The sequence below is a fragment of the Ictidomys tridecemlineatus genome, chromosome 11 (genome assembly GCF_052094955.1).
Source record: "Ictidomys tridecemlineatus isolate mIctTri1 chromosome 11, mIctTri1.hap1, whole genome shotgun sequence".
In the NCBI taxonomy this organism is placed as follows: domain Eukaryota; kingdom Metazoa; phylum Chordata; class Mammalia; order Rodentia; family Sciuridae; genus Ictidomys; species Ictidomys tridecemlineatus.
The window spans coordinates 67,313,279-67,340,676 of NC_135487.1; the positions used below are offsets into that span (position 1 = coordinate 67,313,279).

Consider the following 27,398-nt stretch of genomic DNA (forward strand, 5'->3'; position numbering starts at 1 on the left):
AGTAATTTCCATATTACTGCACCAAAGATCTATTTGATTATACACTGTGCCAGGTACTGGCAATAGTAACATAAAAGCAATATAGTCTCTGCCCCAGTGAATTCAGAGAAAGGCTGTTAATCACAAAACAAAATGATGAGTGCATAGATGGCATATGAGGCAAGGGCACTGGAGTGAGTCACCAACTGGCAAGGAAGCTCAAGGCCAAATGCCAGACACACTGGCTCTTTAAACATGACTCTGCGTCACCCATGGAGAGCAACTAATTTCCTTTGATGCTACTGTTTTTAGAATTTAACTACTTTTCTGAGAAACCATGTGAAAGCATATGAATCAACAGAGGTGTTGATTATTATTTGTATGCACTATCTGTACATGTGATTATATAGTTATGATGTAGGTCCTGATACTTTTGTTTTGCTATAAATTAGGTCACCTCTTTTATTAGATAACATCATTTAGAAATAATAATAAGCTTAAAATGTTTAATATTGATTAATCCCAAATGTTAATAATTCTGTACTTAGTAGTTCCCGGTAAAATGAAGAAATTATGAGAAAGGTTTTTTAAATATTGCCTACTAATGAAAATCTGATTGTTTTTAAAGAAGATTTTTTTCCAAAAATCTTTTCTGAAATTTCATTTCTGCCAAGTGAAATTAAAATAAAAAATAAAATGGAGTCATAGTGTAATGCTTGCACAGAATCAGAGTCTAAATTCTAAGACTGGGTGTGGAATATATCAGTCACTTGAGTTACACAACAGAAGACTCATATAGTTATATTTAAAAAGTGCTTTCTCATGAGAATCCTATTAAAAAGTTACTCCTAGGAGAAAGAAAATAATTACCCATTTCATCTGGCAAATCTATTTTAAGCCAACGAACTAAAATAATCTCAGTACAAAATAGAATAACATAGGTTGGTTTGAAAATTAAAGACAACTGAAACAAAGCAAAATAACAGTGCTAATGTCATGGTCTTTGTTTCCAACACCTTTAAATTTATTATGTATTTAACAATCCTATAAAATTAGATCATGTAAAAGTTTTTAATCAGAATAATACATCTCAAAAACTAACCATACATATTTGGAAAAGAGCAAAGCATGCATATGTTCAAGTGAATACTTACTCCATTTAAGTTATCTAGCTCAAAAGAAATACTCAGTTCTAATTAAGAAGATATCTGTGATAATTTCTATTTTGTCATGGACTTACTAATAGTAAATAAGTAATTTAGTTAACTCTATGTTTAGGTTATAACTTCTTATCCAACAGAAAACTACTTTTTCCATAGGGAGAATTCCATGGATTCTGTGGAATAAGAAACGCCCATCTGCAGTAGCCTGCTCACAGAGCTACCTTTATCCTCTTACCTCTCTCACACAAACTTCTTTATCTACAAAACAGCCAAAAGCATCTTCACAAAATGAGAAGCTGGTCACACTACCATCACTCTTAGTCTCCTAACACCTACCTCCCCCATGGCTTGGAGATAAAGATCATAATTCTGAACATCTTCACCCTCAGTTAATCTCTCCCCAGTTCCCCATCCACCTCTATGCTGCAACTGCACTTGACATTATTTCGGTATATTGATTATTTATGCTTTCTCCTTTCATATGACCTTGGTCCATGCTGTTCCTCCTGCTTGGATGTTTCTTATCTAGTATCTGTACCAATAAAGTCCTATTCATCATTCATGTATCAATTTCCACATCACTTCCTCAGGGAAACTCTCCCATACCTTCCTAACTAGGTCAGAGCTCCTGTTCTACACACAGGTTTAGAACTACAAACCTTCACTTCATAGCACTAGCACAGTTGCAGTTGAATGTTGTAGTAACAATAGATCTGCTGTTGATGACTTATGTACCCAGATCCCAACACCATTCATAGTACATAATAGGTCCTTAATAAGTGTGTTAAATGACAAACGAGACACATGCCCAAAACTTTACAGAGGTAAATTCCCTTTCCCCTGAAGCCTATTCTTCTTATATTCCTTGTAATCATGCTACCTACATAATATTCCAAGTCAAAACCCTGGGAATCATCCTGAAAACCTCTCCCCTCCCCATCTTTAATACTCACATCAAAGCCATTTTCAGTCAATTCCATCTCTTTAATATCCCTGATGGCACATTAATTTTATCTTTAACAACACTCAGATTTCTTCTCCATTCCTCATTCCCACTAACACTCCTGTGGTTCATTAGATGGTCATTACTTCTTAACTAATGACAATCATCTCACAGTTTTCACCCTCTACTCCTACCTTCATTGAATTCATTATGCAGAGTGCCACCATGATTCTAAGACATTATTTCTCTGCTTAAGTTTATTCAATAATTTCCTCTTTCAAGATGAAAAACTTTTTTGCTGAGTAGATAAAAAGAGGAATGAATGATGAAATAAAATATAATAACATGGCACATGTGTCCTTGCATTTGCATAAATTTCCAGTATCATCTCAGACTGAGTCTTGCAACATCATACATGACCATAGAAACTGCTTAAAGGTGCCCAAATGTCAGGCTGGTTCAAGTCTTCACATATTTTCTCCCACTGCTATGTCTGCTGTGAGCTCCTTACCTTCTCAAAGGGTAAGCCCTGTATACATTTTCCACATCCATTGTATATTTAATTGTACCTTTCTGACCCCCGAATAGTGTGAGCTCTCCCTAATAGTGATGTGTGAACACCATGACTCTTCGTATTAGTCTTACTCTCTAACTAAATTATGAGTTTTAGGCAGGAACTAAGTCTTATTATCCTTTTACTTAAAAATTAGCAGCCTCTGGATCATATACCAGACCTACAAAAAAATGTTGTCTCATGAATAGATGAGAAATTATAAACTTTCACACATTAATAGTTCTTAATTATAAACATAAGTTTACTATACTTTAAGAATAGACTTCTTTCCTTTTAGTAAATTCTTACCACTCAACATTCTTAAACTAAAAAAAAATCTAAAACATAAAACAACAAAAGTATAAAGTACATAAACATTCTACAGTTCATCTAGCAAAACACTGAAGTATTTGTTAACAATTTTTTCTTTGAAAGTACATTGTTACTGACCTCAGAGATTAATTTACATGCATGTACACCCCTGCGTGAGCATGCATACCTGTATCTGTGTATTGTGTGCCTGGCACATGTTAGATGTTCAATAACCAGTGTGAACACACACACACACACACACACACACACATACACGGCATATAATGCAACCAATTAGTTACTATACAGTAAAACTAAGCAAATATCAATTGAATGCCACATAGACTACTACTCACATTTAAAAGAAAAACTTCTGTTACTAAAGAAACAACAAATTACAGTAAAAAGAGTACTGAGATTATGAGATGAATTCTGATCCAGCTCTGTTATTAACTATTCGTTTGACTTTGAGCAAGATAATCATTTCTCTGATTCTCAGTTACCTCCTCTGCAAAATGGAAGACTAGAACAAGGGAACTATTAAGATCGTTCTAGCTCTAAAATTCTCTTCCATCTAGAAATCATTTCAAATCAATGTAAACTCATAAAAGATAGCACTACAATAGTCACAGTATAAAATCTCAAACAGCTCTTCTCTATTACAAGGAAATGAAGATTACTTGGTCATATTTCTTGCTAAGAAATCCTTTCTACAGATCTCCCCCATTCCTGGAAAATGGTTGATCCTCTGGAAAATAAAAAAAGTAAATATTAATATTCTTATTGAGTTAATGAATATATTCATTTATACTAAATACAATCAAATCCCCATCCTTTGAGTTGTTTTAATAAACTAGAAATTATTAATGTAAAGGATTTTAAATTAAATGATCTATAATTAAATTGTGATTTAAGAAGTCTGTTATAATAGAGAACACAATTATAAAATTTTAAATAAATCAGAGAAAGATCTTACATAGATGGTAAATAATGTCCTGTGTTGAATATGTGGTAATTCAATATCCAAACTGTTTTGGGCATACTACATTTACTACCTTAATACACATAGGCCTTGTAGAAAAAAATGGCATTTATGTATTATCCTCTAAATTAACCAATGAAGAAGGATGATATAAAATATCAACTTATATAGTCCTTGTATTTAGTTTTTCAATGTGATATCTACTTTCTTCTGAATAAAAATGTATGTTACATTTTAAAAATAAAAGCCAAATTACATATATCTAACACTGCAAGATAGTTCCATTTCTTGATCTCCCCATGCAATCTCTTCTTTATGGGTAATGCAGAACACATTCTTGGGAAAAGGATTTTTCCTACTAAATATAATTTAAAGAAAGAAGGAGGTTAAAAGTTAAGTTTTTTGAAAAAGATGCAGGCTTCATGCAGAGTCAATACAATCACAAAGCAACAAAACAGGCTGAGGTAAACTAGAACTGGAATCTACTATGTCAGCAGACTAAGGGCCTATGTAAAGAAACCATGATGGAATCCATATAATTTCCTCATACTAGGAACTAGTTGTAATTAATGTCCCACCTGGTAATTCTGCAGCTCTACAATTTTCTCCTGCTGAACAGCAGAATCACACCATATAAGATTACTCGTTTCATCCTCATCTGGAGTTTTCAAAAATCCCATTTCATCTATTACTAAGCGAACTGCAAACAAATAGTTAAACCAGAATTAAAATACTTCTGAAATATTTATATATGTAATATATAATGTCACAAATAATACAAACTAATTAATGTAGTATTTGTTTTATAAAAAATGCATTACTTGTAGCATACCTACAATTCTAATTAAAACAGTTTTATCTAAGAACAATTTTTTCTCAAAATAACCAAAAACTGTATTAGGTTGTACGCAACACCCTAGTTTTAGTCCTCTCAGATTTAATAAGCACATAAACTCCCAAAAGGTTAAGTAGTCAATTTTAGCACAATGAAAACAAAAAAAAAAAAAAAAAAAAAAACAGCTGAGACAAGACTGAGATACAAATTCACTCTTACTTCTTTTTCATGACCTGGAGATAGGTACAAAAGGGCAAATGTAAAAATAGCACCTGATCTTCATACCTATCTTGGATTTTCTAACTCCCTAGTTCAAATTATTTTCGGCTCCTGAAACCAAGTCATCTGTGTTTACTCTGAGTATGCACTAGTGTAGCAGAATTCACAGGAAGAATTTAGATATGGCCCCTCCTCCTGTGCTTCCAACCTAATCCTGTCATTCTACTGAGGAAATCAATACCAGGAGAAAAACTTCATTTTGAGTACAAACTATTTAAGCATTCCTTTCTGAACACAGTTAATATATTGACATTTTTTTCCAACAAATTTCAAGTTTAAAATAAAGATAAGCAATATACTTAGCATAATTTGGGGGTTCCAACAGAATTCTGAACCAGAACACAAAGATGCAGGAACTATATAAGAGTGCATTAAAAACTATACAAGTTTTTAATGTTTTATTTTCTTTTTTTTACTAGTACCCTATCTATGATGTATCAATTGTTGAAATGACGTAGTTCACATAGAAAACTGATAACCCCACACCTGTTGGTCTCAAGTTCTAGGGCCTCCTAACATTTGCTAGCTGAGAAGAAAGGACATTATTATGCAGCAGTGTCCATGACGGGCATGAGGAAGAGAACAGCAAATGCAGTGAAGGAGGGGAGGGAAATGGAGACAGCTGCTAAGCTGGAGTTGCTGTTTCCCAGGGAGGCCAAGTGGAACCTGGGGTTGTATGGAAGCCCCAGGTGATCATGTGCAAACACACAAGAACTGAAGGAAAGGTCCATTCCTGCCTCCTGTCAGAGCTCTGGCATCCTGAGGGTTGTGCCACCTAGAGCTCACACAGAGGGCAAGGACAATAGCAGCACAGCCTGGGAGAATTCTTTCACTGGTCTACAAACAGCTCAGGAGCAGACCTATTCCTGAGTAAATGAGAGCCACTGTCAGGGGCCTCTCAAAATTCACACAAAGGAACTTGAGATAAACAGAACTGGCAGCTATGGAGCAGGGAGTATGATAAGCTTCTTAAGTCTGGGTATTATGGGCACACAAATCAGTGGAGCTGGGAACATCAAGGTTGCGTAAAAGGAATGAAGAAGATCTATTCTTTCTTTATATACACAAAATCAAATTTTAGGGTCAGTCATATCTAAATCCCTTTTATAAAGAACATCAAAGTTCAGAGAGCTAAGTTGAGCTTTAAGGAAAAATACAATGTCAAGTTTAAAACTCTCACTTTTTTTTTCACCTAAGCTATTTAACTGTCTTTTTGTTTGAACTGAAATTTTAGAAACCACTTAGGATCTTTTTAAGGATATCATCCTCCACTGCATAGAAAAAGAATCCTTCCAGCATGTCAGAAATTTTATACGAAGCACTTAAAAACCCATTACATAAAAGATAGTTATCTCTCTGCAATTTTAGGATGTTTTCAACACCAAATCAGTTTTTCCAGCAATTTTTAAAATCCCGTGATTCTGAGGAGACGTACCAATTTCAAATTTTGTCCCAGCAACATTTGCAGTAATGATTCCCTTCTTTTTCTTCTTTCTGACTTTTCTTTTCATGGTGCTTTGATAAGGTAACTCCATATTCAGATCCAGGGGAGAGGGTCCCTGAATAACTTTAAAAGAAATGTAAAAAACAACCAAATATAACAGAAATTGGAAAAAATACCCACACCAGAAACACAAATGCCCCCAACAAGGTAAAATTATAAATCATGGTACTTCAAAAGTATAAAATAATTTTGCACACTCAACAGTAAACAGTAATGATCTACAACATATCATATGGTGTAATGTGGCTCAGCCAGTCTGCTCACCTCCCTCCTGAGGCAGAGATGGCATTACTGCCTATGCCAATGGGAAAGCAATGTTCGCAGCTGTACCACACTCTCATGAAATCTGCACGTCTTACATTAGTTTAAGTAGGATGTGGTCCCAAATCATTGCGAGTTCTTATCATATTATCTTGGTGGAATCCTCAGATTTTAAGATAGTTATGAACTTCGAAGGTACCTATAGGAATTTTAAAACAAAATAATTTAGAAAAAAAAATGTTTTATGAATTTTTGATATATGCCAATGCTATTTTTTTAAAAGTCAGGTAATGACAAAAACTAATGTATTTGATCAACAAGTATTTATTAATGAACTTCTTCTTAAACATATACAAAATGGGGTGGGGGAGTAAAGGGCCCGCCTGGGTTTGACCCTCAGCACCACATAAAAATAAATAAATAAAACAAAGGTATTGTGCCCAACTACAACTAAAAAATAAAGATTAAAAAGAGTTATACAAAATGCCAAGTGATGGTCTCAGTCCTGAAAGAGTGTGTCAAGTGGAGGGGGTTCTATGAAATTATGTATCATTTTTACATGATTACAACAATAAAAAATTCACTACCACTTACTGAACACTTATAATCTTCAGCATTTTATATTATGCCACTTAATTTCAGCAAGCCTTTGAGGTAGAAGCTTTTTGTCTCCATATCATAGGTAACTAAATTGAGCTTGTAAAGAACAATTTTGTCTGCTGAGAGACAAAAGTGGAAATTAAAATGAAGATTCTTTTTAAAGAATATTTGTTTATTTTTTAAGTTATAGATGGAAATGATACCTTTATTTTATTTATTTCTTCATTTTTATGTGGTGCTGAGGATCAAATCCAGGGGCTTGTACATTCTAGGCGAGCGCTCAACCGCTGAGCCACAGCCCCTACCCCAAAATGAAGATACTTCTAATGTCAGAGCCAGACTTCCTTAACCAGAAACAATGCAATCTTCAATCTAATACCTAAAATGTAACTGCAGTGATACTTTTAATATGTGTAAAACATTGATATTTTATAAAATAACCAACAGGGTAGAGAGAGCTTGCTGAGTGAATGTGGAGAAGGGATTTGTTTTGAAGGGGAAAGAAAGGAATAATAATAAAGTAGATCACATTTGAATTGTATCTTTAAAAATAAGAATAATTTTAAGCTGCATTAAATAGGAGGGGTTATCACCATGATGATCTTATTTGAGTACATAGAGGAACGCAACAAGCATTTTTAAATGAATGAACCACTTTGATCTGCATGTCAACATGGCCTACAGTACATTTTGTGTGGGTACTGTATATGTATAAACTTAGGTTTCTATGCCCTGACTATATTGTGAGGTCTATATTATCAACATTCTGATTTTTCCCTTCATAAATGTAAGAATCTTTGAGTTTTATAAAACATCTCTAAGCACGATGAAAAATTATGCAACCTATTATTATGATAAAGGCATGTTACCAACACCTTTACTAGGAAATTTATCTGGTTCATCAGAAATTCAGAAATACAGCTACATTAAATGGGACTCACATATATCATCCCAAATACCATTATTTCAAAACTAGTGATATTTATTTCAGAACAACAGTGGCAATGTGTTAATATTTAAAACAGTTTATCTCATTAACCAACATTAAACTTCAGTTCAATTCTTCCCCATTTTCCAGATGTAGAAACTAAGGCTGGAGATAAGATAAAGCAGCTTAGAAACTGTAAACCTAGACTTTTAACTCAATTCTAATTAAATATTCTCTTCATTGAATTTCACTATTTTCAGATACCATGCTAATAGGCTACACAGGCATATAAGAAGTCAACAATTCTAATGCAGTACATACTGCAAGACACAGCTGTATTCTGGCATGTCTTGTAATATGTACTGCAATAGTATTTGCAATACTTAAAACCAAACAGTGAAATCATAGTAAACATCACCAAACCTCCCTTCAGTTTTTTATTGTAAGCTGGACACAGACTAGATCACGTCAAAGAAGAAAAGACAGTAGAAGCATAGAGTTCAGCTCCATATCTTTCTAGAGGTTTTCTGATACTTCGGGAGGTAACGAGTTTACCAGGTCATGTCCAACATCTTGTTACTAGAGTAAACAAAGGCCTCCTTTATAGTATCAGTGTACTCAGTACATTAAAAGTAGGTGCCAAAGTCAAGAAGAGTTTGAAAACAATGTTCACCTAACACCACCAGGCTCTGTGAGCAAGTTTGCTAATTTGTAACAAATCTTGTATTTCTTTTGTATAGAGTTTGAACTCTATACAATAATAAGACAATTTATCCCATCCTTGCAGGAATCTAAGTTTGGGAAATTATTCTGTCCATATATAGGCTTCATTTAATTCCTTTCATGGTTTGATAAAAATATTTATCAAATGTGAAGACTTCAACGTATATCATCCCAATTATAATTATTTCACTTTATTCCAGACAAGAAATTTAAGATGACACATTGATCACGCTACTCAGGTGAGCCACAGTTATTTACTTTCCCCAAACAGCATGTTTTAATTACTTTCTAAACTCTTTAAGTCAATGGTTTCTAAAGTTTGAGTGCAAAGGGGAAACTGAAGAGCTTTTGAAAATCTTGGTGCCCAGACTAAACCTCAGAAACAAATAGTGCCTAGTAAATGGCATTTTTAAAGCTCTTCAAGTAATTCTTAGAATGCATCCAAAGTTGAGAGTGTAGGCACATAATGACATTAAAGCAAATAAAATTATAACATATGCATAAAAAAGTATTTAAAAGAAGTGAAACAAAGAAAAAAACTATTATGAATTTTAGAAAGAAGGAAAAAAACGATAAAAAGCATTTATAAAAATATTCATGTCTATTTCACCTAAATAAACAAGTAAAAAAAAAAAAAAAGTAGGTCATCAGAAAATGACTCCTAAGAAACAAAACATCATTTTTAAAAGAAAACAAGTTGCCAAATTTTCAAGCCAATAGTAACTTTGAATATAGAACTTCCTAGTACCAATAGATAACACACAATTGAAATAAAACCAAAATAATTCCAGTTCAAATGTGCTACTGAATCTTTTCTTTCCAGTTTTACCCGCTGAACTTCTACCAAGCACTTCAAGTCCAGATACACATGCGCTTTTCCCTGAAATCTTCCTCTTATCGTGTTTGAAGAAATTCATTTCTCCCTCCTCTGGTCTACCATGGAGATCTTTACTTATATCTCTATTTATAAACACCAGCCAAGAAGGCAAGCTCCCCCTAAACAAGGTAGGTTTTGTCCATCTTTTTCATTCCTCCACTCCAGAGCCTTGAATGGTGCCTGAGACAGTGTCCAAAAAGCACCTGCTCATGAGTGCTATGGCTTGAACATTCATGTGTCCTCCAAAATCATGATGAACCTAATCCCCAGTGCAACAGTACTGGGGATGGGTGGCCTGTGGAGGCTGATTAGATGGTGAGAGCTCCTCCCTCATGAATGGGACTTAAGACCCTTATAAAAAAGCCCTCACACAGCTTTTAGTCCTTTTTTTTTTTTTTTTTTTTTTTTTTTTTGCCTTTCCAGCCCTTATGCCATCTAAGGCCATCCCTTCCAGAGGACACAGCAATGAGGTGGCAGCCTAGAAGCAAAGACTGCAGTCCTCAGTGAACAAGGATACTTCTGGCCCCTTGATCAGGAGATTTCCAGTCTTAATAATTACGAAAATTATAATTATAGATAAACTACCCCATCTGTGTTATTTTGTTGTAACAACATATGGACTAAGACAATGAGTTGAAAAAATCAGCTAGGATAGCTGGGAGTAAGCAGAGGAAAATCATGGATCTCTGAGAGGAAAACACGTTACTGTTTACAATCTATTATTTTCATGTTTTTAAAGTAAAAAAAAAAGGTTATTATACTGCCACTTGGGTAATCCAACAGAAGAATATATGGAATATATACAGACTGCAGTAGTGGCCTCCTATGGCTGGGGAAAGGTCCAAGGGAGACAGGCCTGTATGAACACCTTCTAGTGCCCCATGCATACTTCACTATTCAAAAAAAGTAAAATACTATAATAAAAGTTTGTATCAACATTTTCATATTTATAACAAAAGCCATCAACCTTTATGTTCTCTTTTTGTCACCTAGCATCATAGTTGACTTTTTAGAATCTAGCTCATTCCCCATCTCATTTTCATAATTATTATCCTTTTGCAGGACTTTTAGTTATCAAAACACACAAAAAAACAAATTTTATTAGTCAGAGCAGAGTATATTTTGCTTCAAATAAAAAAAAATCTCAGAACTTAAAATAATTAAAGTCTATTTCTTGATCACACTACATATCCACCAAAGAATGGTGATGTTTTCATTAGGTAGGTAGGTAGGTAGGTAGGTAGATATGTAGGTAGATAGATAGGTAGATAGATAGATAGTTGGTTGGTTTGGTTATGAGATGCCCCCCAAAGCTCCTGTCCATACAGGAATGTTCAGAGGTAAAATTATTAGATTATGAGAGCTATAACCTAGTCAGTCCTTCTTAGTTTGAATGGACTGACTGGGTGGTAACTGTACACATGTGGGGCATGGCTAGAGGAGGAGGATCACTGGGGGAATGCCCTAAAAGGGTTCATGTTCCTTGTGACACCTCCTCCCCACCCCCACCCCTTCCCTCCCTCCCTCCCCCTACCCCCCCTCCTTCCTGATCTCACAATGAGCTGAGCAGCTTTCTTCTGCTGGGCCCTTCATCCATGATATGTTACTCACCTTGGGCCCAGAGCAGTGGAGTCAGCCATCTACAGAATGAGATCTCTGAAATCATTAATCCCAAATAAACTTTCCCTCCTCTAAATTTTTCCTGTCAGGTATTTTGGACACAGTGAATAAAAGCTATCTAAAAAACTATTATATGTGTTTGTGTGTGTGAGTATATGTGTGTTTTATATATTTACAAATCTATATATAATGTTTTATTTAGCTTAGAAAATACATATGAAACAAAAATGTAAAGAACTAGGTGGGAATGGCAAACGCCACATCTGGTAACCTCTTGAGAGGAAGGAGGAAGACACAACAGCCAGCCCTGGTCTACAGGGTGAGCATCTGTATTCTTCTACATATCAAAGACATATTTCCTAACATAAAGAACAAGTATACACTGATCACAGGTTAACCTTTTGAAATAACACAAAGGAAATGAAACAGCCATGATACTTTTGTTTGAGCCATTGCGTGTCTTTTTGGACGTATTGTGTTCTAAATCACACTGTGGAAAGTCAAGTGTGTTCCTAACTTGTATGCATTGTGGCATCTCTAAAGGGCAGTAAGGGGAGTAACATAATCCAGGTTTCCTTTTGACAGAGTACATAGTTCTTGTGAGTGCAGGAGTGGAGACAGAAAGTCTTAGAAGGGTATTCTAAAGTACAGGAAGGAGATGCTAAGAGCTTGGTCACAGGGAGAAGAATACTGCACACAGAATAGCAACAGGACTCAGTGATCAAGAAGGGAAAACTAATCTCAAATGACTTGGAGATTTCTGACCTAGGAAATAGGATGGGAATTGGTACCATGCATCAAAATGAAAAAAATGCCTACAAAAAAGAAGGCCAATTTGTAATTGGAGATAAAGGATAAAGAAATCATCTATTTTTATAAATGGGGACCACAGAAAGGTCCCTTCCAAAGCATAACTGATTCTATTTTTGTGCTATCTGCCAAGAAATGACAATAGACTTCAAAATGCACAGCTGCACGACTGGTGAACAAATGACATCACCCAAATGCCCCCAGTAACAACAATGCATTGACACCACTCATTGTACAAAGTAAGCGGTTTAGAGAAGCTACTTACTCCCCTACATAGTAACTCTTGCCTCCTTTTCCGGCTGGGCATATTCCCTAAAGCCATAGCTAAAGATGTAGTTTCTTCCAGATATTTGAAAGAATCATTTGATCAACCACTTCTATAAACCTGATAGCTATAATGAATCAATTGTGATATTCTAGAACAAAAACAGAACTATTTATTCATTCTGTAATGAATTAATGTTGACAAATACTAAGCTTGTTGACAAATATTATTACTCAATTTTTATGATTAAACTACACCACCTACACTTAAGTCTGTAGTGTATCTTGTCTTTAGAATTTAGCCTAGAGTGACAATAAAAAGCAGGGGTACTGATAAAAAGGTAATGATAACACAACATATCTTAGAAGCATTTTTCCTTATTAATGTCTATATTTTCGCTACTTAGGATAATAAAAAAGGCAAAAACCTCTCTCAATAAATGATCGATGGAAAAGGTCAAAGTAAGTAACAGTTATGGTTAAGTTATTTAAACGGAGAGAAGACAAAATTATTTCATAATGTATCTATCAAATGCTTAAATGAGTTGAAAGACTGGATACATTTCTCCTAGAATATAATATTTTCCCCTAGAATATAATATTTCATATCTAAATAGTACTCCAATAGACTAAAAATAAATTGCATCTGCTCCCTAGAAATCTCACATGATGATATCAGTTAACTTTCTCATTTTTGGCTTACTTTTGTCAAACCACTTGCCTCCTCCTAGTCCCTCGTCCTGCAAGATACTGAACCCAGACCAGGAGAGTTGAACTTCATATCCTCCAAACACCCAAACTATGCTCTAGTACACAAAGAACTCTTGTTCTAAGCTATGGCATTGGAACTGACTGTTCTTTGGACCCAGCTCTTTCTAGAATTGGATCAAAATGTGAAAGTATGGGATAGAACAGTGGCTCAGTAGCAGAGTACTTGCCTAGCATAACCAAGGTCCTGGAGAGAGGGAATCAAACAAGATGGAAGAGAGGAAACAAGAGAAGTGGAAAATTTCTAAAATTGCAAGCCATCCGTTGTTTGCCAGATAATGCACAATAGATATTAAAATGTGCAGCTGCCTAACTGGTGAACAGATGACATCAACCAAATGTCATCTGATGCCAGCATTTACCATTTTAAACATCCAAAACTTAACTCTTTAACTTCTTTCTGAAAACCTGATATTCCTTTTATGTTTCCTATCTTGGTAAAGGATATCATGATATACCTAACATGCAATGTCAAGCATCCAAGAGAAATACATCAGAGTTATCTTTAATTTTCTGTTGAACTCCTTGTTTAATACTCATTCAAAGTATACCTTCGTACCAATTTCAGGGCATATATTAGTTCTGCTAATTGTATCTCCACCTGCTTTCATGAATTTTAAATTTTAAGTTATAAAATTCATTGAATTGTTAAATAAACCTCCTGTGCTACCCATATTAGTTAGTAGCACTTAGTTAACACTACTAGTCACCGACCTAGTAGGTATTTACTAAATTGTCCTTGCAAACAAACCACCTGTTGAGGCTTATTAGAGATGGCTTAAATAATCCCCTTTCCCAGATTTCCTTACATGCATGTGTATGTGGCCATGAACATGGGGACTGATGAGCCAATGAGGTGGAAATTAAAGTTGTTAAGCAGGACTTCCCAGAAAAACACCTTGAAAGCACTTATTTATTTTTCTTCATTCCAAACTGGAAAGAAAATGTGATTGCAGGAGCTAAGGCAATGCACAGTGACATTGATTTTGTCTTGGAAATGCTGGGTCAACCTTAGATAGCCCAGCTCCAGAGAAAATAAACCTGCATCATGTTTAAGCCACTGTTACTTTAAGCTTCTGTTACAATCACTTAACTGTACCTTTGAATGAACAGGCTACTCCATGAGACATTACTGTTTTGGTTCTTTTTTTAAAAAAAAAAAAAAGATACATAAGCCAAATGCAAAGTCACTGATACAGTGATTCTGAACACTATCATTTTTGCCACAGTCTGTTTACCTATTTTCTGCTAACAGTAATCTATTTTTCCTCTGGTGAAGCACTTCGTTCTCAACTCCTGTGTAGGGGAAAGAGAGATCATGCTACCTCTTTAGCTGTTACATATACTCTTTGGCTGGTTTAGGAACCCAATTAATACAAAAGCCAATTAACAAGAGAAGGTGTAAAAGAATTATTAATTTTAGATATACAAGTGGATCATCACAAAGAGTAAGGTCTGAAGAAATGACCAGAACATGACGCTTTTTAGGCAAATAACAAAAAAATCTAAGAAGGAATGGGACAGGATAAATGGATACTTTGAGTAAGGTAACAAATTCTAGGGATGTCACAAAAAGATCTATGTGGGTGGTATAGGTATAGAAAAGAAGGAGAAGCTTGTGGGAGATAAGGGTCACTTCAAGGGTTTTGCTTATTGAGGCTCACTGCAGCCCCATTACTAATCTCTGGTAATCACGACCTATTTCCAAACTAGTATATGAAGGATATTTCTCTCAAAAGAATCTGCACCTAGGGAAAATCAGGTCAAATGGCCCCTTCCATCATTCCAGCTCTTCAGGTAACTTCAGCATGAAATAATCAATATGGCAGCCAACCAGCCTATTTTGCATTATTTCCTTCACAGGTGTTTTCAGTGGGATGATGCTGATCCTAGCTCCAAGAATGGGTCAATGACTTAGCCTAAAACAATTAAAGAATTCCATCCCCTTGACCGTGGAGTTGGTTCAGCAATGAACATGGATCCAATGAAAGCCAGTGAGAGTCAGCACTGGGGCTAATTTTCAGACTCGGGAAGATAGGTTATTTTTCTGAACTAGATTTGAGTCTGAGAAGATACATGCCTACAGATGCTGGTCTCCATCTTCCCTCTACGCAGAGCCTGAGAAATAATTTAGGCTTGATTTTTTTTTAATTAAGAAAATTACTCCAAAATGTCTTTGCCTAAAATGCCATAACTTATCTAAGAGAAGGCTCCCTTACCTGTTTCCTCTCTGAGACAGCTTGCAAAGTGTCTTAAGTTACATATTCTCCATGCTAAACACAGATCCTGGAACATAGGAGTAACAACAGCTGAGCTACCATATTACAGACTATAGTTCTCTAGGAAGTCTCTGAATTTAAAATTAGAAAGAAATTAATTGTACTAACTTCTAAAATCAGATAAATTTGTCACAGCTTTCAAATCTCTCACAATTAAATTAAATCCCAGTAAATTATGGCATGGTCCAAGAATCAAAGTTCACAAAATCCATGTGGAATAAGGCAAACCCATAGACCTATCCCACATAATGCAGCATATACCTCCATTAGTCAAGCTAGTATGTGAGTCTAGCATTTTTAAAGACAATAATAAGACTAGTTTGTTTCTGAAGAGATGCAAAGTGAATTTACAAGATAACCTTTGAAGAGAAATAAAATATTAACACCCTTTATCTAACAGACTGTTAAGAAAATTAAATCAAATCAGCTATATTTAATAAGTGTAGCTCATTTTAAAATAGAACTCTTTTCCAGAAGTCATTCCAGCTCTTTGAAAACACGCTCTCTCTTTCACCACAATCTTTGTCATGAGGCATTTCCTTTTATGGAAATGCACAGGAAAAGAACTATTTTTGTCTTTCACTCTAATAAACAATAATGGAATGCAGAATAGAACTGGGTCCTGAAGTTAACCAATGAACAATAATATAATCTCCACAGATATTCTGAACAATTCAAATTCATTTTTTTAATCCTTCATTCCTTTTCTTGACCACTATCTTCTCTTCTCACACATGGTAAATACTATAAAGATGTGTCATCAATATGTTTAGAAGTTTATTTGTTCTTCATTATTTCATTACAGACGATATTAAAGCAGCTAATATTTTTCAATGCTCATCATCTCGTTGGGTACTCTTGAAAAAAAAATACATGCCAAAGATAATATACATGCTTCCAAAGATAGCAGATAAAAAGCAACAAGAACTTGCCTATATCTCCTTGAGACAGAATGAAAACAACTACAATGTAGCTGGCTCAGTGAGGTGGGTGACCCGAGTTCAACAGTGGACAGACTAGTCTCCAAGAGATTTGGAAAAACACAGAGACATTGGATAGTGGAAGAGAAGTGAATAGAGAGTGAAACAGAATGAACAAGCTGCATGGAAGCATGGCAGGGATGGGGTTGGCAAGAGGAGAGGAGAAAGAGGAAGAGTTCTAGTAAACACCACTGGCACAGGATTCAGCACCCTTTAGAAACACAGACTAAACATATGCATGATGAACTGGCTCTGGAGAAGTTCTCTGCCATCTTGGGAAGGGCCCTATTGTCTGAGGTCAATGCTTTGAGAATTAGGGCAGAAGAGACAGAACATGTCTCCTTTTGACAAGCCAGCTACTAGAGTCTGGGAAAGTAAGCAGCTGCACATGGTGACATGAGGTGGGAAGTAAGGACTGAAAACACTGAAACTGGATGGAGAATTGCACAGAACCCACCACCATCATGCCCCCAGCACAAATCTTTGAGATCCTATAGCCTTCCTCTGTCCTCAGGGACATGCAGAGGCACACCGGGATGAAAACAAACATGTAGACAAACGGAATGTGGAGGACCAGAAATAACCAACATATCTACTATCAACTCATTTCTGACAAAAGTGTTTTAAAAAACTTACATTACAGAAAAAAAAGCCTCTTCAACAAAAGGTGCTAAGAAAACTGAATATCCAAATGTACAAGATGGAAACTAGACCCCTGTCTCTTACCCTGTTAAAAAAAAAAAAATCAAAATAGATCAATGATCTTTTTGCTTTGTTTTGTTTTCTTTTGTGTGATCCTAGGAAGATCAATGATCTTAATTTAAGAAATGAAACTTTGGAACTGCTATAAAAAAAAACAGGGGAAACACTTCAAGATATTGCCACCAGTACCAATTTCCTGAATAGGATTCTAGTAACTCAGGAAACGAAGCAAGAATTGACAAACGGGATTACAGCAAATTAAAAAGCTTCTGCACAGAAAAGAAAACAGTCAATGGAGTAAAAAGACAATCTTCAAAATGTGAGAAAAATCTTTGTTGGCTATTTATCTGACAGAGGATTAATATCTAGAATATATGAAGAATTCAGAAACTTAACAACAAAAGAACAAGTTATCTTAGCCAAAAATAAATGGACAAATGATCCAAACAGATACTTTTCAAAAGGCAAAATACAAAATGGTAAATAAATATAAGAAAAAAATGCTCAGAATCTTTAGCTGTTAGAGGAATGCAAATCAAACCTACACTGAGATTCCATCTCACCCCAGTCAGGATGGCTATTATCAAAAAACAACAAAAGCTATCAAGGATATGGAGAAAAAGAAACCCTTATACACTGATGATGGGATTGTAAATTAGTACAGCCACTGTGGAAAGCAGTAAAGAGGTTCCTTAAAAATTAAAAACAGAACTTCCATATGATCCAGCTATCCACTCCTAGCTATTATGAGAAGGAAATGAAGTCAGAATGCAAAGAAGGAACCCGAATAGCCACCCATGTTGTAGCAATATTCACTACAGCCAAGATATATAATCAGCCCAAGTGCCCGTCAACAGGTGAACTGCCTGTCAACAGATGAATGCATGAAGTATAAGACACACACACATACACACACACACACACAATGTAGTACTATTTGGCCAAAAAGAAGAATAAAATCTTGTCATTTTCAGGAAGCTGGACGGGACTGGAAGACATCATTTTAAGCAAAATAAGCCACACACAGAAAGACAAGTATCACATTTTCTCTCATATGCAGAAACTAAAACAAACAAACAAACTTAGAAATACAAGAGGGACTACTGGAGAAAGGGAAGGAGGGTGATAGGGAGAAAAGGGAGAGCAAAAAAAAAAAAAAAAAGGTAAAAGGGAGGGTGGACATGATCAAAGCACAATATATACATGTATGGAAATGTCACTGTTCCATCACTTTGTACAATCAATATGCATTAATACTTATAATAAATGAATGTGTGTGTGTACATCCCGTCTTTGACATACACATTTTTCTTTTATAAAATGTATCAGTTCACAAATTACTTGAAAAATAAAACACATCCAGAATCTGTGACATATTATTCTCATCAACTATAAACATACTCAAGAATGAAGATTGGCCCTAGATACCTATAAAACTATATGTAACTATATACCCACAATGTGCATCTTAGTGCTGTAAATTAACTTGTACACTAAAAAAAACAAAGCCAGTTGATTTCTCAGTTGTGCCTAGTGGGATCTGAACTTACTTTTTTTTAATCATATCTAGTATTCAGAATTATCCAACATAAAGTTTCACTGGGGAAAAAATCACATTTATTAGAGAAATTTTAATCAATGTACTGCAAAACTCATCTGTTTCTGGCTTAAGTTGGTAGATGAACATGCTATATTGCTTAAATGTATATTAACACATTTCTTTGAAAAACTTCATTTCTCTATTCTTGGGCACTCTATTAAAACAAAAACAGACTTATTTACATTAAGAACATGGAGAAGACAAGTCTTACAACAATATATATTTGGTATGCAAATTTTAAATACTTACATTATTATTATTATTCAATTATTAAATTAAATATTTCACTAGAATGTCTTCTAAAATACATGTCAACTAAAATATTAGTTTTTTAATTTTTATTTGTTTTAATTAGTTACACATGACAGTACAATGACCTTGACATATCATACATTTGAATCAGATGGGATATAATTTCTCATTTTTCTGAGTGTACAGGTTGCAGAATCACATTGGTCATGCGGTCACAGATATACACATAGTAATAATAATGTCTTTTCATTCTACTATCCTTCCTATCCCCCCATCCCCTCCCCTCCCCTCCCATCACTTCTCTCTACCTAATCTAAGGTAACACTATTCTTTTTTTTCCCTCACATCTTCATACATGTATTCTGTATAACAATGAGGGTCTCCTTTCTCCATGCAATTCCCCTTCTCCCTCCCTTTTCCTCTCACCTCTCTTCCCTATCTAGAGATAATCTTCTTCCCATGCTCTTCCTCCCTACCCCATTTTGAGTCACTCCCCTTATATCAGAGAAGACATTCGCATTTGGTTTTTTTGGATTGGCTAACTTCACTTAGCATAATCTACTCTAATGCCATCCATTTCCCTGCAAATGCCATGATCTTATTATTTTTTAGTGCTGAGTAATATTTCATTGTGCATAAATGCCACATTTTTTTATCCATTCTTCCATTGAAGGGCATCTAGGTTGGCTCCACAGTCTAGCTATTGTGAATTGTGCTGCTATAAACATCGATGTGGCTGTGTCTCTGTAGTATGCTGTTTTTTAGGTCCTTTGGGTATAGTTCAAGAAGAGGAATAGCTGGGTTAAATGGTGGTTCCATTCCCCGCTTTCCAAGGAATCTCCATACTGCTTTCCAAATTGGCTGCACCAATTTGCAGTCCCACCAGCAGTGTATGAGTGTACCGTTTTCCCCCATATCCTCGCCAGGACTTGTTTTTGTCTTCATAATGGCTGCCATTCTTACCAGAGTAAGATGGTAGTTTTAATTTGCATTTCTCTGATTGCTAGCGATGATGAGCATTTTTTTGTATATTTGTTGATTGATTGTATATCCTCTTCTGAGAAGTGTCTGTTCAGGTCCTTGGCCCATGTGTTGATTGGGTTATTTGGGGTTTTGGTGTTTAGCTTTTTGAGTTCTTTGTATACCCTAGAGATTGAGCTCTATCTGATGTGTGAGGGGTAAAAATTTGTTCCCAAGGTGTAGGCTCCCTACTCACCTCTCATATTATTTCTCTTGCTGAGAAAAAACTTTTTAGTTTTAATTCATCCCATCTGTTGATTCTTGGTTTTAACTCTTGTGCAATTTCTTATTATGGAAATTGGGGCCTAGCCCCACGTGATGGAGATTAGGGCCTACTTTTTTCTTCTATTAGATGCAGAGTCTCTGGTTTAATTCCTAGATCCTTGATCCATTTTGAGTTAACTTTTATGCATGGTGAGAGACAGGGTTCAATTTCATTTTGTTGCATATGGATTTCCAGTTCTCCCAGCACCATTTATTGAAGATGTTATCCTTTCTCCAGTGCATGCTTTTAGCACCTTTGTCTAATATAAGGTAGTTGTAATTTTGTGGGTTAGTCCCTGTGTCCTCTATTTTGTACCATTGGTCTACCAGCCTGTTTTGGTGCCAGTACCATACTGTTTCTTAAGGGCAAAGGTGCAGTGTGTAGAGCCTGCAATCTCCACAGCACTGGGCATCAGCCGCTGCATTTGTAAGTCACAGTGAGTATGTGTTTAAGGAACTAAATACTCCAAGCTCTTCTTTCTCATCAGCAGACCTGACATTCACATCGTCACCACACATCCCAAGATCATAGAGTCTGAGAAGTGAAATTTGCCACAAACTATTAAATAAACAGCAATAGGTAAAAATGGTACAAGCACTCAGGAATGATCAAATTCACTCAGAAACTGTACCTTTGGCGGATCAAGATTTGGCATCACAAGATTAAGATCATGCATACAGGTGATCTCATTGTGATGATTAATTTGCTACGACAACTTTGAGAGGCCACAGTACCCAGATATTTGTTCAAATACCGGTCTGGATGTAGCTGTGAAGGTACTTTGTAGATGAATTAATATTTAAATCTATAGACTGAGTAAAGCAAATAACTCTTCCTAATGTGTGTGGGTCTCATCCAATCAGCTAAAATTTTAAGAGAAAACAAGCTGAGCTTCCCCTAGAACGAGGGAATTCAGCCTCAGATTGTCTTTGGACTCAAATTGCAATTTCAACTCTTTCCTACCAGCCTACTAGACTTGCCAACCTTCATCATCACATAATCCAATTTCTTCAATCAGTATCTTTGTTCGCTCTTCCTCTTCCTCCCTCTGCCCCCACTCTCCACACATACACATACACACACACACCAAAAAATATATATATATATATATATATTGTTTGTTTCTCTGGCAAACCCAGACTAATTCATTCATTATTCCATAGGATCATTTATATTTCATATAACTAAAATTACAATTTAAAATGTTTTATACAGCAAGAAGATTCCAGATGAAAAGATGAACCATATAAATATAACCAAGATATAAAGCAAGGATGATTATTATAAAAGAAATAAATGGATGAGGACATTGTATAAAGAACAATCAATAAAATTTATATCTATAATAAAAGTGAGGAAATCAGAGATAATATACTACCCATGATTACCCCCACTTTTCTTTGATTCTAAGCCACACTGTTTTGTTTTCTTTTATACCACTTAAAAAGAACCTCTAAGAATTATGATGTATCTTATCACTGCTGTCAGCCAGGTGGCAGTCCTGACAGTCTTATCATTGTCTGTGCATACACAACAAAATTCACAGCATCAGTGCAGAAGCTGAAAGAAAAACCCATATACAAGAGTGGAACTCTTTTAAGAAATACTGGTACTGGAGAACAAAATTGATCACATTATATTGTTATATTGTGTGCATATATGAATATTTAATAACAACTGCCAGTTATGTGCATAATTTTCATACACCAATAAAAAATGTAAAAGTAGGGGCTGGGGTGGTGACTCAGTGGCAGAGTGCTCACCTAGCATGCATGAGGCACTGGGTTCGATCCTTGGCACCACATAAAAACAAACTAATGTATCCACCTAAAACTAAAGATACATAAACAAATAAATAAATATTTTTTAAAATGTAAGAGTAAAATAAAATACTGCAACACTGACTCTCAAAGGATAAGTTGGTATGAGAACTGAATCAAGAAGAAATTCAGAAGAGTTTCTCTTCCAATGTAAAGAATTTTTTAAGGAATGCTTTAATCAATGTATTTTACTTGTATTTTTCTTTCTTTATATGGATGAAAGTGATATGTGATGCTTAAAAATCACCTCTAGAGATTCTTTCAACATGTATGAAATAAACTGCAATATTAAGAAAGCACTGTTACATAATTGAAATTGCAGTTCTTTGCCCAAGTGAACAAAACAATGGTGTCTTGCATGCAATTGATCTTAGCTATAGTAAGAAACAGCAACTTACTATCTATCAAAATGTCTAGTATACATAACTCATGGCAGCAGTAAACACCTTTTGAGCCTTTACACCATGCCAGTAGTTCTCAAACTAGAATGCGCATCCAAATCTCCTGGAAACAAAGACTGCTTGTGCTTCTGGTTCAATACACCACAATTCACATGAGACTCACCCCTGGGCAGGGCTGAGAATCCTTCTGCACTTAGACCTGGATTAGCTCAGAGTCAGAGGGCTGAGCACAGAGGAAGAACATCAGTTCCTCTGCTGTAGAGGGCAGGGGAAAGCAATGACTGACTCATGCATGAGCTATTTCTAAATCAATGACATCAACAATCTGCAGAAGGCACTCAGGTTTACAATCATAAATGTGAAAAAGAGAGAAGGTGGAACTCAGATCCTTTCTAGTTCTAAAATTCACAAGTTTTGGACCCAGAGGTGGAAATGGTTTAAGTTATTCATTCATAACCTAGATAGGTTTTCTAATGCAAGTCTCACCAAAAATATAACTTCTCATATTTCAAATGAAAATGAACCTAGAGCCAGACAGGGTGGCATATGACTGTAATCCCAGTGACTCAAAGGGTAAGATAGGAGGATCAGTTCAAGGTCAGCCTCAGCAATTTAGCAAAATCCTCAATAACTTAGTGAGATCCTGTCTCAAAAATAAAAAATCAAAAGGACTGGGAATAGTAGCTCAATAGTAAAACACCCCTGGATTCAATCTCTGCTTTTAAAATAAAGGATATAGAATCAGAATCAGATTGCTTTCAGCAATTCTCCTCAAATGACAATGATAAAACTGCACAAAACTGTCAAAGAAACAAACATTTCAGGATTCTGGAAAATGACCAAAGGCATACAAGAAATAAAGAAGCTTGGATTCAAGGAAAAGTGAGAATGCTGGAAAAATGAGGATGCTAAACTTCATAAAGTCAGTCATATTAAGGGTCAAATGGAATTTTCCTTGAAGAAAGGAAGTAGTAAGTTGTACTAAGGACTGCAGTGATGAACCTGGGGAAGAAGTGGGAGCAGCATTTCAACCTAGGACCATTCCCATACACCACCACTTGTTTTTGATAGTTCTTCCAGGGCTGGGCGGGATAAGGACCAGAATCCATGATGCTGGGGGGAAATGCCTTGATTTGAAGCAAATTACAGAAAAGCACCATGCCTTTGGACTTGCCAAAAACAATAGCAAACTCAGTGGAAAATAATAATGAAGAGCCACTATCACAGGTATTTGTGGTTATGATCCTGGGCAATAATAAAATTAGCCAGAAAAATACGGGTGTCATGAGTACCAGCCCTTCATCTCACTTAACCCCAAAATGACGTTGCCTGACATTTCTTTCTGCTTTCCTTACCCTCTGCTCCTCACTCATCTACCAAGAAGATAAGTACATTAGCAGGTTTCAAATGGCAAACAGATAATAATATATAAATTCACATTATCAATGGAGATGTTTCTTTTCTTTGATTAACCAGAACTCAATTATATTTACTTCTTGATTATCACTTGGGTTCTAGTTAGATGAAACTGTATGTTATAGTTTGGGTGTAATATGCCCCCCAAAAGTTCATTTGTGAGACAATGCAAGAAGCTTTAGAGGAGAAATGACTGGGTTATAAGAGCTTTAACTCAGTCAGTGGTAACCTAAGGCAGATGGGGGTGGCTGGAGGAAGTGGGTCATTGGGGCATGCCTTTGGGGTATATATTTTGTATCTGCTGAGTGGAGTCTGTCTGTCTGTCTGTCTGTCTGTCTCTCTCTCTCTCTCTCTCTCTCTCTCTCTCTCTCTCTGCTTCCTGATCATCAAGTGAGCCACTTCCCCTCACCCGCTGCCACACTCTTTTCCCATGATGTTCTGCCTCACCTGGAGTCCGGAGGAATAGAGCCTACTGTCTATGAATAGAGTCCTCTGAAACTTGAGGCCACAAAAAAACTTTTCCTCCTCTACAATAGTTCTGATCAGGTCTTTTAGTCACAGCAGTGAGAAAGCTAACTAAAACACAGTAAAACAGCTGAATTCCAGGCAGAAGACATTATTACAAATATTAGTAGATTATATATATATATAATATATATTATATATATATATATATATATATATATAGGAAGACTCAAAGGAAACTAAGATATCGGTCTGGAAAATTATCATTGCTCTTGACCTCTTTTAACACTAAGGCTAGGGAGCTGAAGTATCTTTCTCAATTCAAAGTCCCTCATTATTACACCTCTCCTCATGAAGTTCTCATCTTATGCTGTCAAGGAAAAAGTAAGAATGCTGACTTCATAGTGAAAATCAGGTAACTGTCAAATGGAATTAATTTTCCTTCATGAAAGGAGGCAGTGAGTTGTAATAAGGATATCAATGAGGAACATTAAAGCTATTTATAGAAAGCATTCATGTCATTTATTCTTATTTAAAATTTTATAAATATATTCTTCTTAATGAGAAGAATAAGGAGTTAAGTACAAACATTAATTTCAACATAAAATCTTTATTCTCAGAACACGGCCATTCTTGCTTATTTGTACTTATGAATCATACAAAAGAGTAATTGTCCCTTGACTAATAAAGAAACATCTTCTGAACATGGTAGGCACTCCAGCATTCCATAATTTTGTTGTTGTTGTTGTTGCTGTTGTTGTTGTTTTGTTTTGTTTTGGTAGTACTGAAGATTCAACCCAAGGGTGCTTTATCCTTTTTTTGTTTTTTAATTTGAGACAGTCTCATCAAGCTGCTGAGGCTATCCTCAAACTGCAATCTTTCCTGACCAAGCCTCCGAAGTTGCTGAAATTACAGGAAAGCACCACCACCCCCAGCTCAAACATTTTTAAAATTAAAGTTAACAATTTTAAACAACAGCTGAAAAATTCTCTATTCAATTTTATTGTTTATAATTATTTCCTCAAAGTAAACACAGATATTCGATGTTCAGTGTATTTCCCTGATTACCATACTTTCCTCAAGTTTACTCTTGGTAAAAGAATAAAAGGGTAATTTAATAAAGTAAATATTTAGATTTCCAAAGAGGATGCAGGTACAGGAGAACATACTTGTATGATAGACAATGGTAATTTTTCAGTTTACTCTAGATTGTACTGATTCCATCCAGAGTTACATCACTAAATTTGAAATGTCATTTACAAATAATATTTCATGTAACACAACATTAAATGTATCACTGTTGTAAATATAAATCATCACTTCATGGATAATTCATTGTCTTTAGTACTGTTAAATTAGAAAACTGGGTATAGTGATTACTAAAATTAAACTGAAAGCATTTCAAGTTATTGGTTTGCTTATTTAAAGATAGCTTATAATTTTCCTCTGTCATTACCCATTTGTGATAAAAATGCTGAAGGCATTATGAACAGAAATACCTCATCATAAAGGCTATATAAAACAAACCCAAAGACAAAATCATAATTAATGAGGAAAAACTGAAAACACTTGTCTTTAAAATTCAGAACAATACAGAGATGTACACTCTCACACTCCTATTCAATATAGTACTTGAAATTCTAGCCAATACAGTTAGGCAAGAGAAGGAAATAAAATAGATAAAAATTAAAAAAAAGTCAAATTATCACTGTTTGCAAATGATATTGTTCTACACTAAGAACATCCAGGAAGTTCTACCAGAAGTCTTTTACAGCCAACAAATAAATTCAGGAAAGCAGCAAGATACAAAATCAGCATCCAAAAATAAATAGCTTTCCTATACACCAATAATGGATTTGCCGAAAAAGAAATGAGAAAAACAATTCCATTCACAATAACCTAAAAAAAAATACTAGCAATAAATCTATCCAAGAAGTTAAAAACACCTCCACCATGAAAATTATAAAACACTGATCAAAGAAACTGAAGAAGACACTAGAAGATAAAAAGATTTATCATGTTCATGGGTAGGCAGAATTAATACTTATGAAATGACCATATTGCCAAAATCAATATACAAACTCAGTGCAATCCTCATCAAAATACCAATGACATTCTTCACAGAACTGGAAGGGAGCAGTCAAAATTCATTTGGAAGAATAAAAGAACCAGAATAGCCAAAGCAATTCTATCAAATGCAATTCTCATTGAAATTCCAATGATGTTCCTCAACCAGAAACAGAAAAAGCAAGTCATGAAATTCACTTAAAAAAAAAAATAAGAGAACTGGAATAGCCAAAGCAATCCTTAGCAAGAAAAGCAAAGCAGAAGGCATCACAATACCAGACCTCAAATTGTACTATTGAACTATGGTAACAAAAACAGCATCGTTTTGGCACCAAAGCAGGAGAAGACCAATGGAAAAGAACAGAAGACACAGAGACAATCACACATAAATACCACTATCTCACACTAGACGAAGGCACCAAAAACATATGCTGGAGAAAAGATAGCCTTTTTAACAAATGGTTCTGGGTAAATTGGAAATTCATATGTAGTAGAATGAAATTTAACCCCGTCTCTCACCCTGCACAAAACTCAACTCAAAGTGGATTAAAGATCTAGGTATCAGAGCAGAGACCCTACACCTGCTAAAAGAAAATGTAGGCCCAACACTCCAACATTTTGCCTCAGGAACTGACTTCCTTAACTCCTAGAACACAAGAAGTAAAATAAAAACTCAATAAATGGAATGGCATCAAATTAAAAAGGTTTTTCACCCCAAAGGAAACAATTA

The 27,398-nt window shown here is 35.3% G+C and overlaps 1 protein-coding gene across 11 annotated transcripts in view; it reads right to left on the reverse strand.

Moving 5' to 3' along the window:
• The window catches only part of Ttll7 (tubulin tyrosine ligase like 7), a 145,251-nt gene that overhangs the window by 77,971 nt on the left and 39,882 nt on the right, over window positions 1-27,398 (reverse strand). For 10 of the 11 annotated variants that reach the window (XR_013427870.1, XM_021732259.3, XM_078026600.1 and 7 more), the window contains 4 exons: window positions 6,815-7,010; window positions 6,482-6,613; window positions 4,511-4,632; window positions 3,631-3,698 (listed from right to left, as the gene is read on the reverse strand). Coding sequence is in view for 10 of the 11 variants with exons in the window: in XM_021732259.3 (XP_021587934.1) it covers window positions 3,631-3,698; window positions 4,511-4,632; window positions 6,482-6,613; window positions 6,815-6,839 (347 nt within the window). In the remaining variant the exon portion in view is untranslated. The remainder of the gene's footprint in view (window positions 1-3,630; window positions 3,699-4,510; window positions 4,633-6,481; window positions 6,614-6,814; window positions 7,011-27,398) is intronic. The other variant, XM_078026604.1, reaches the window with a different exon arrangement.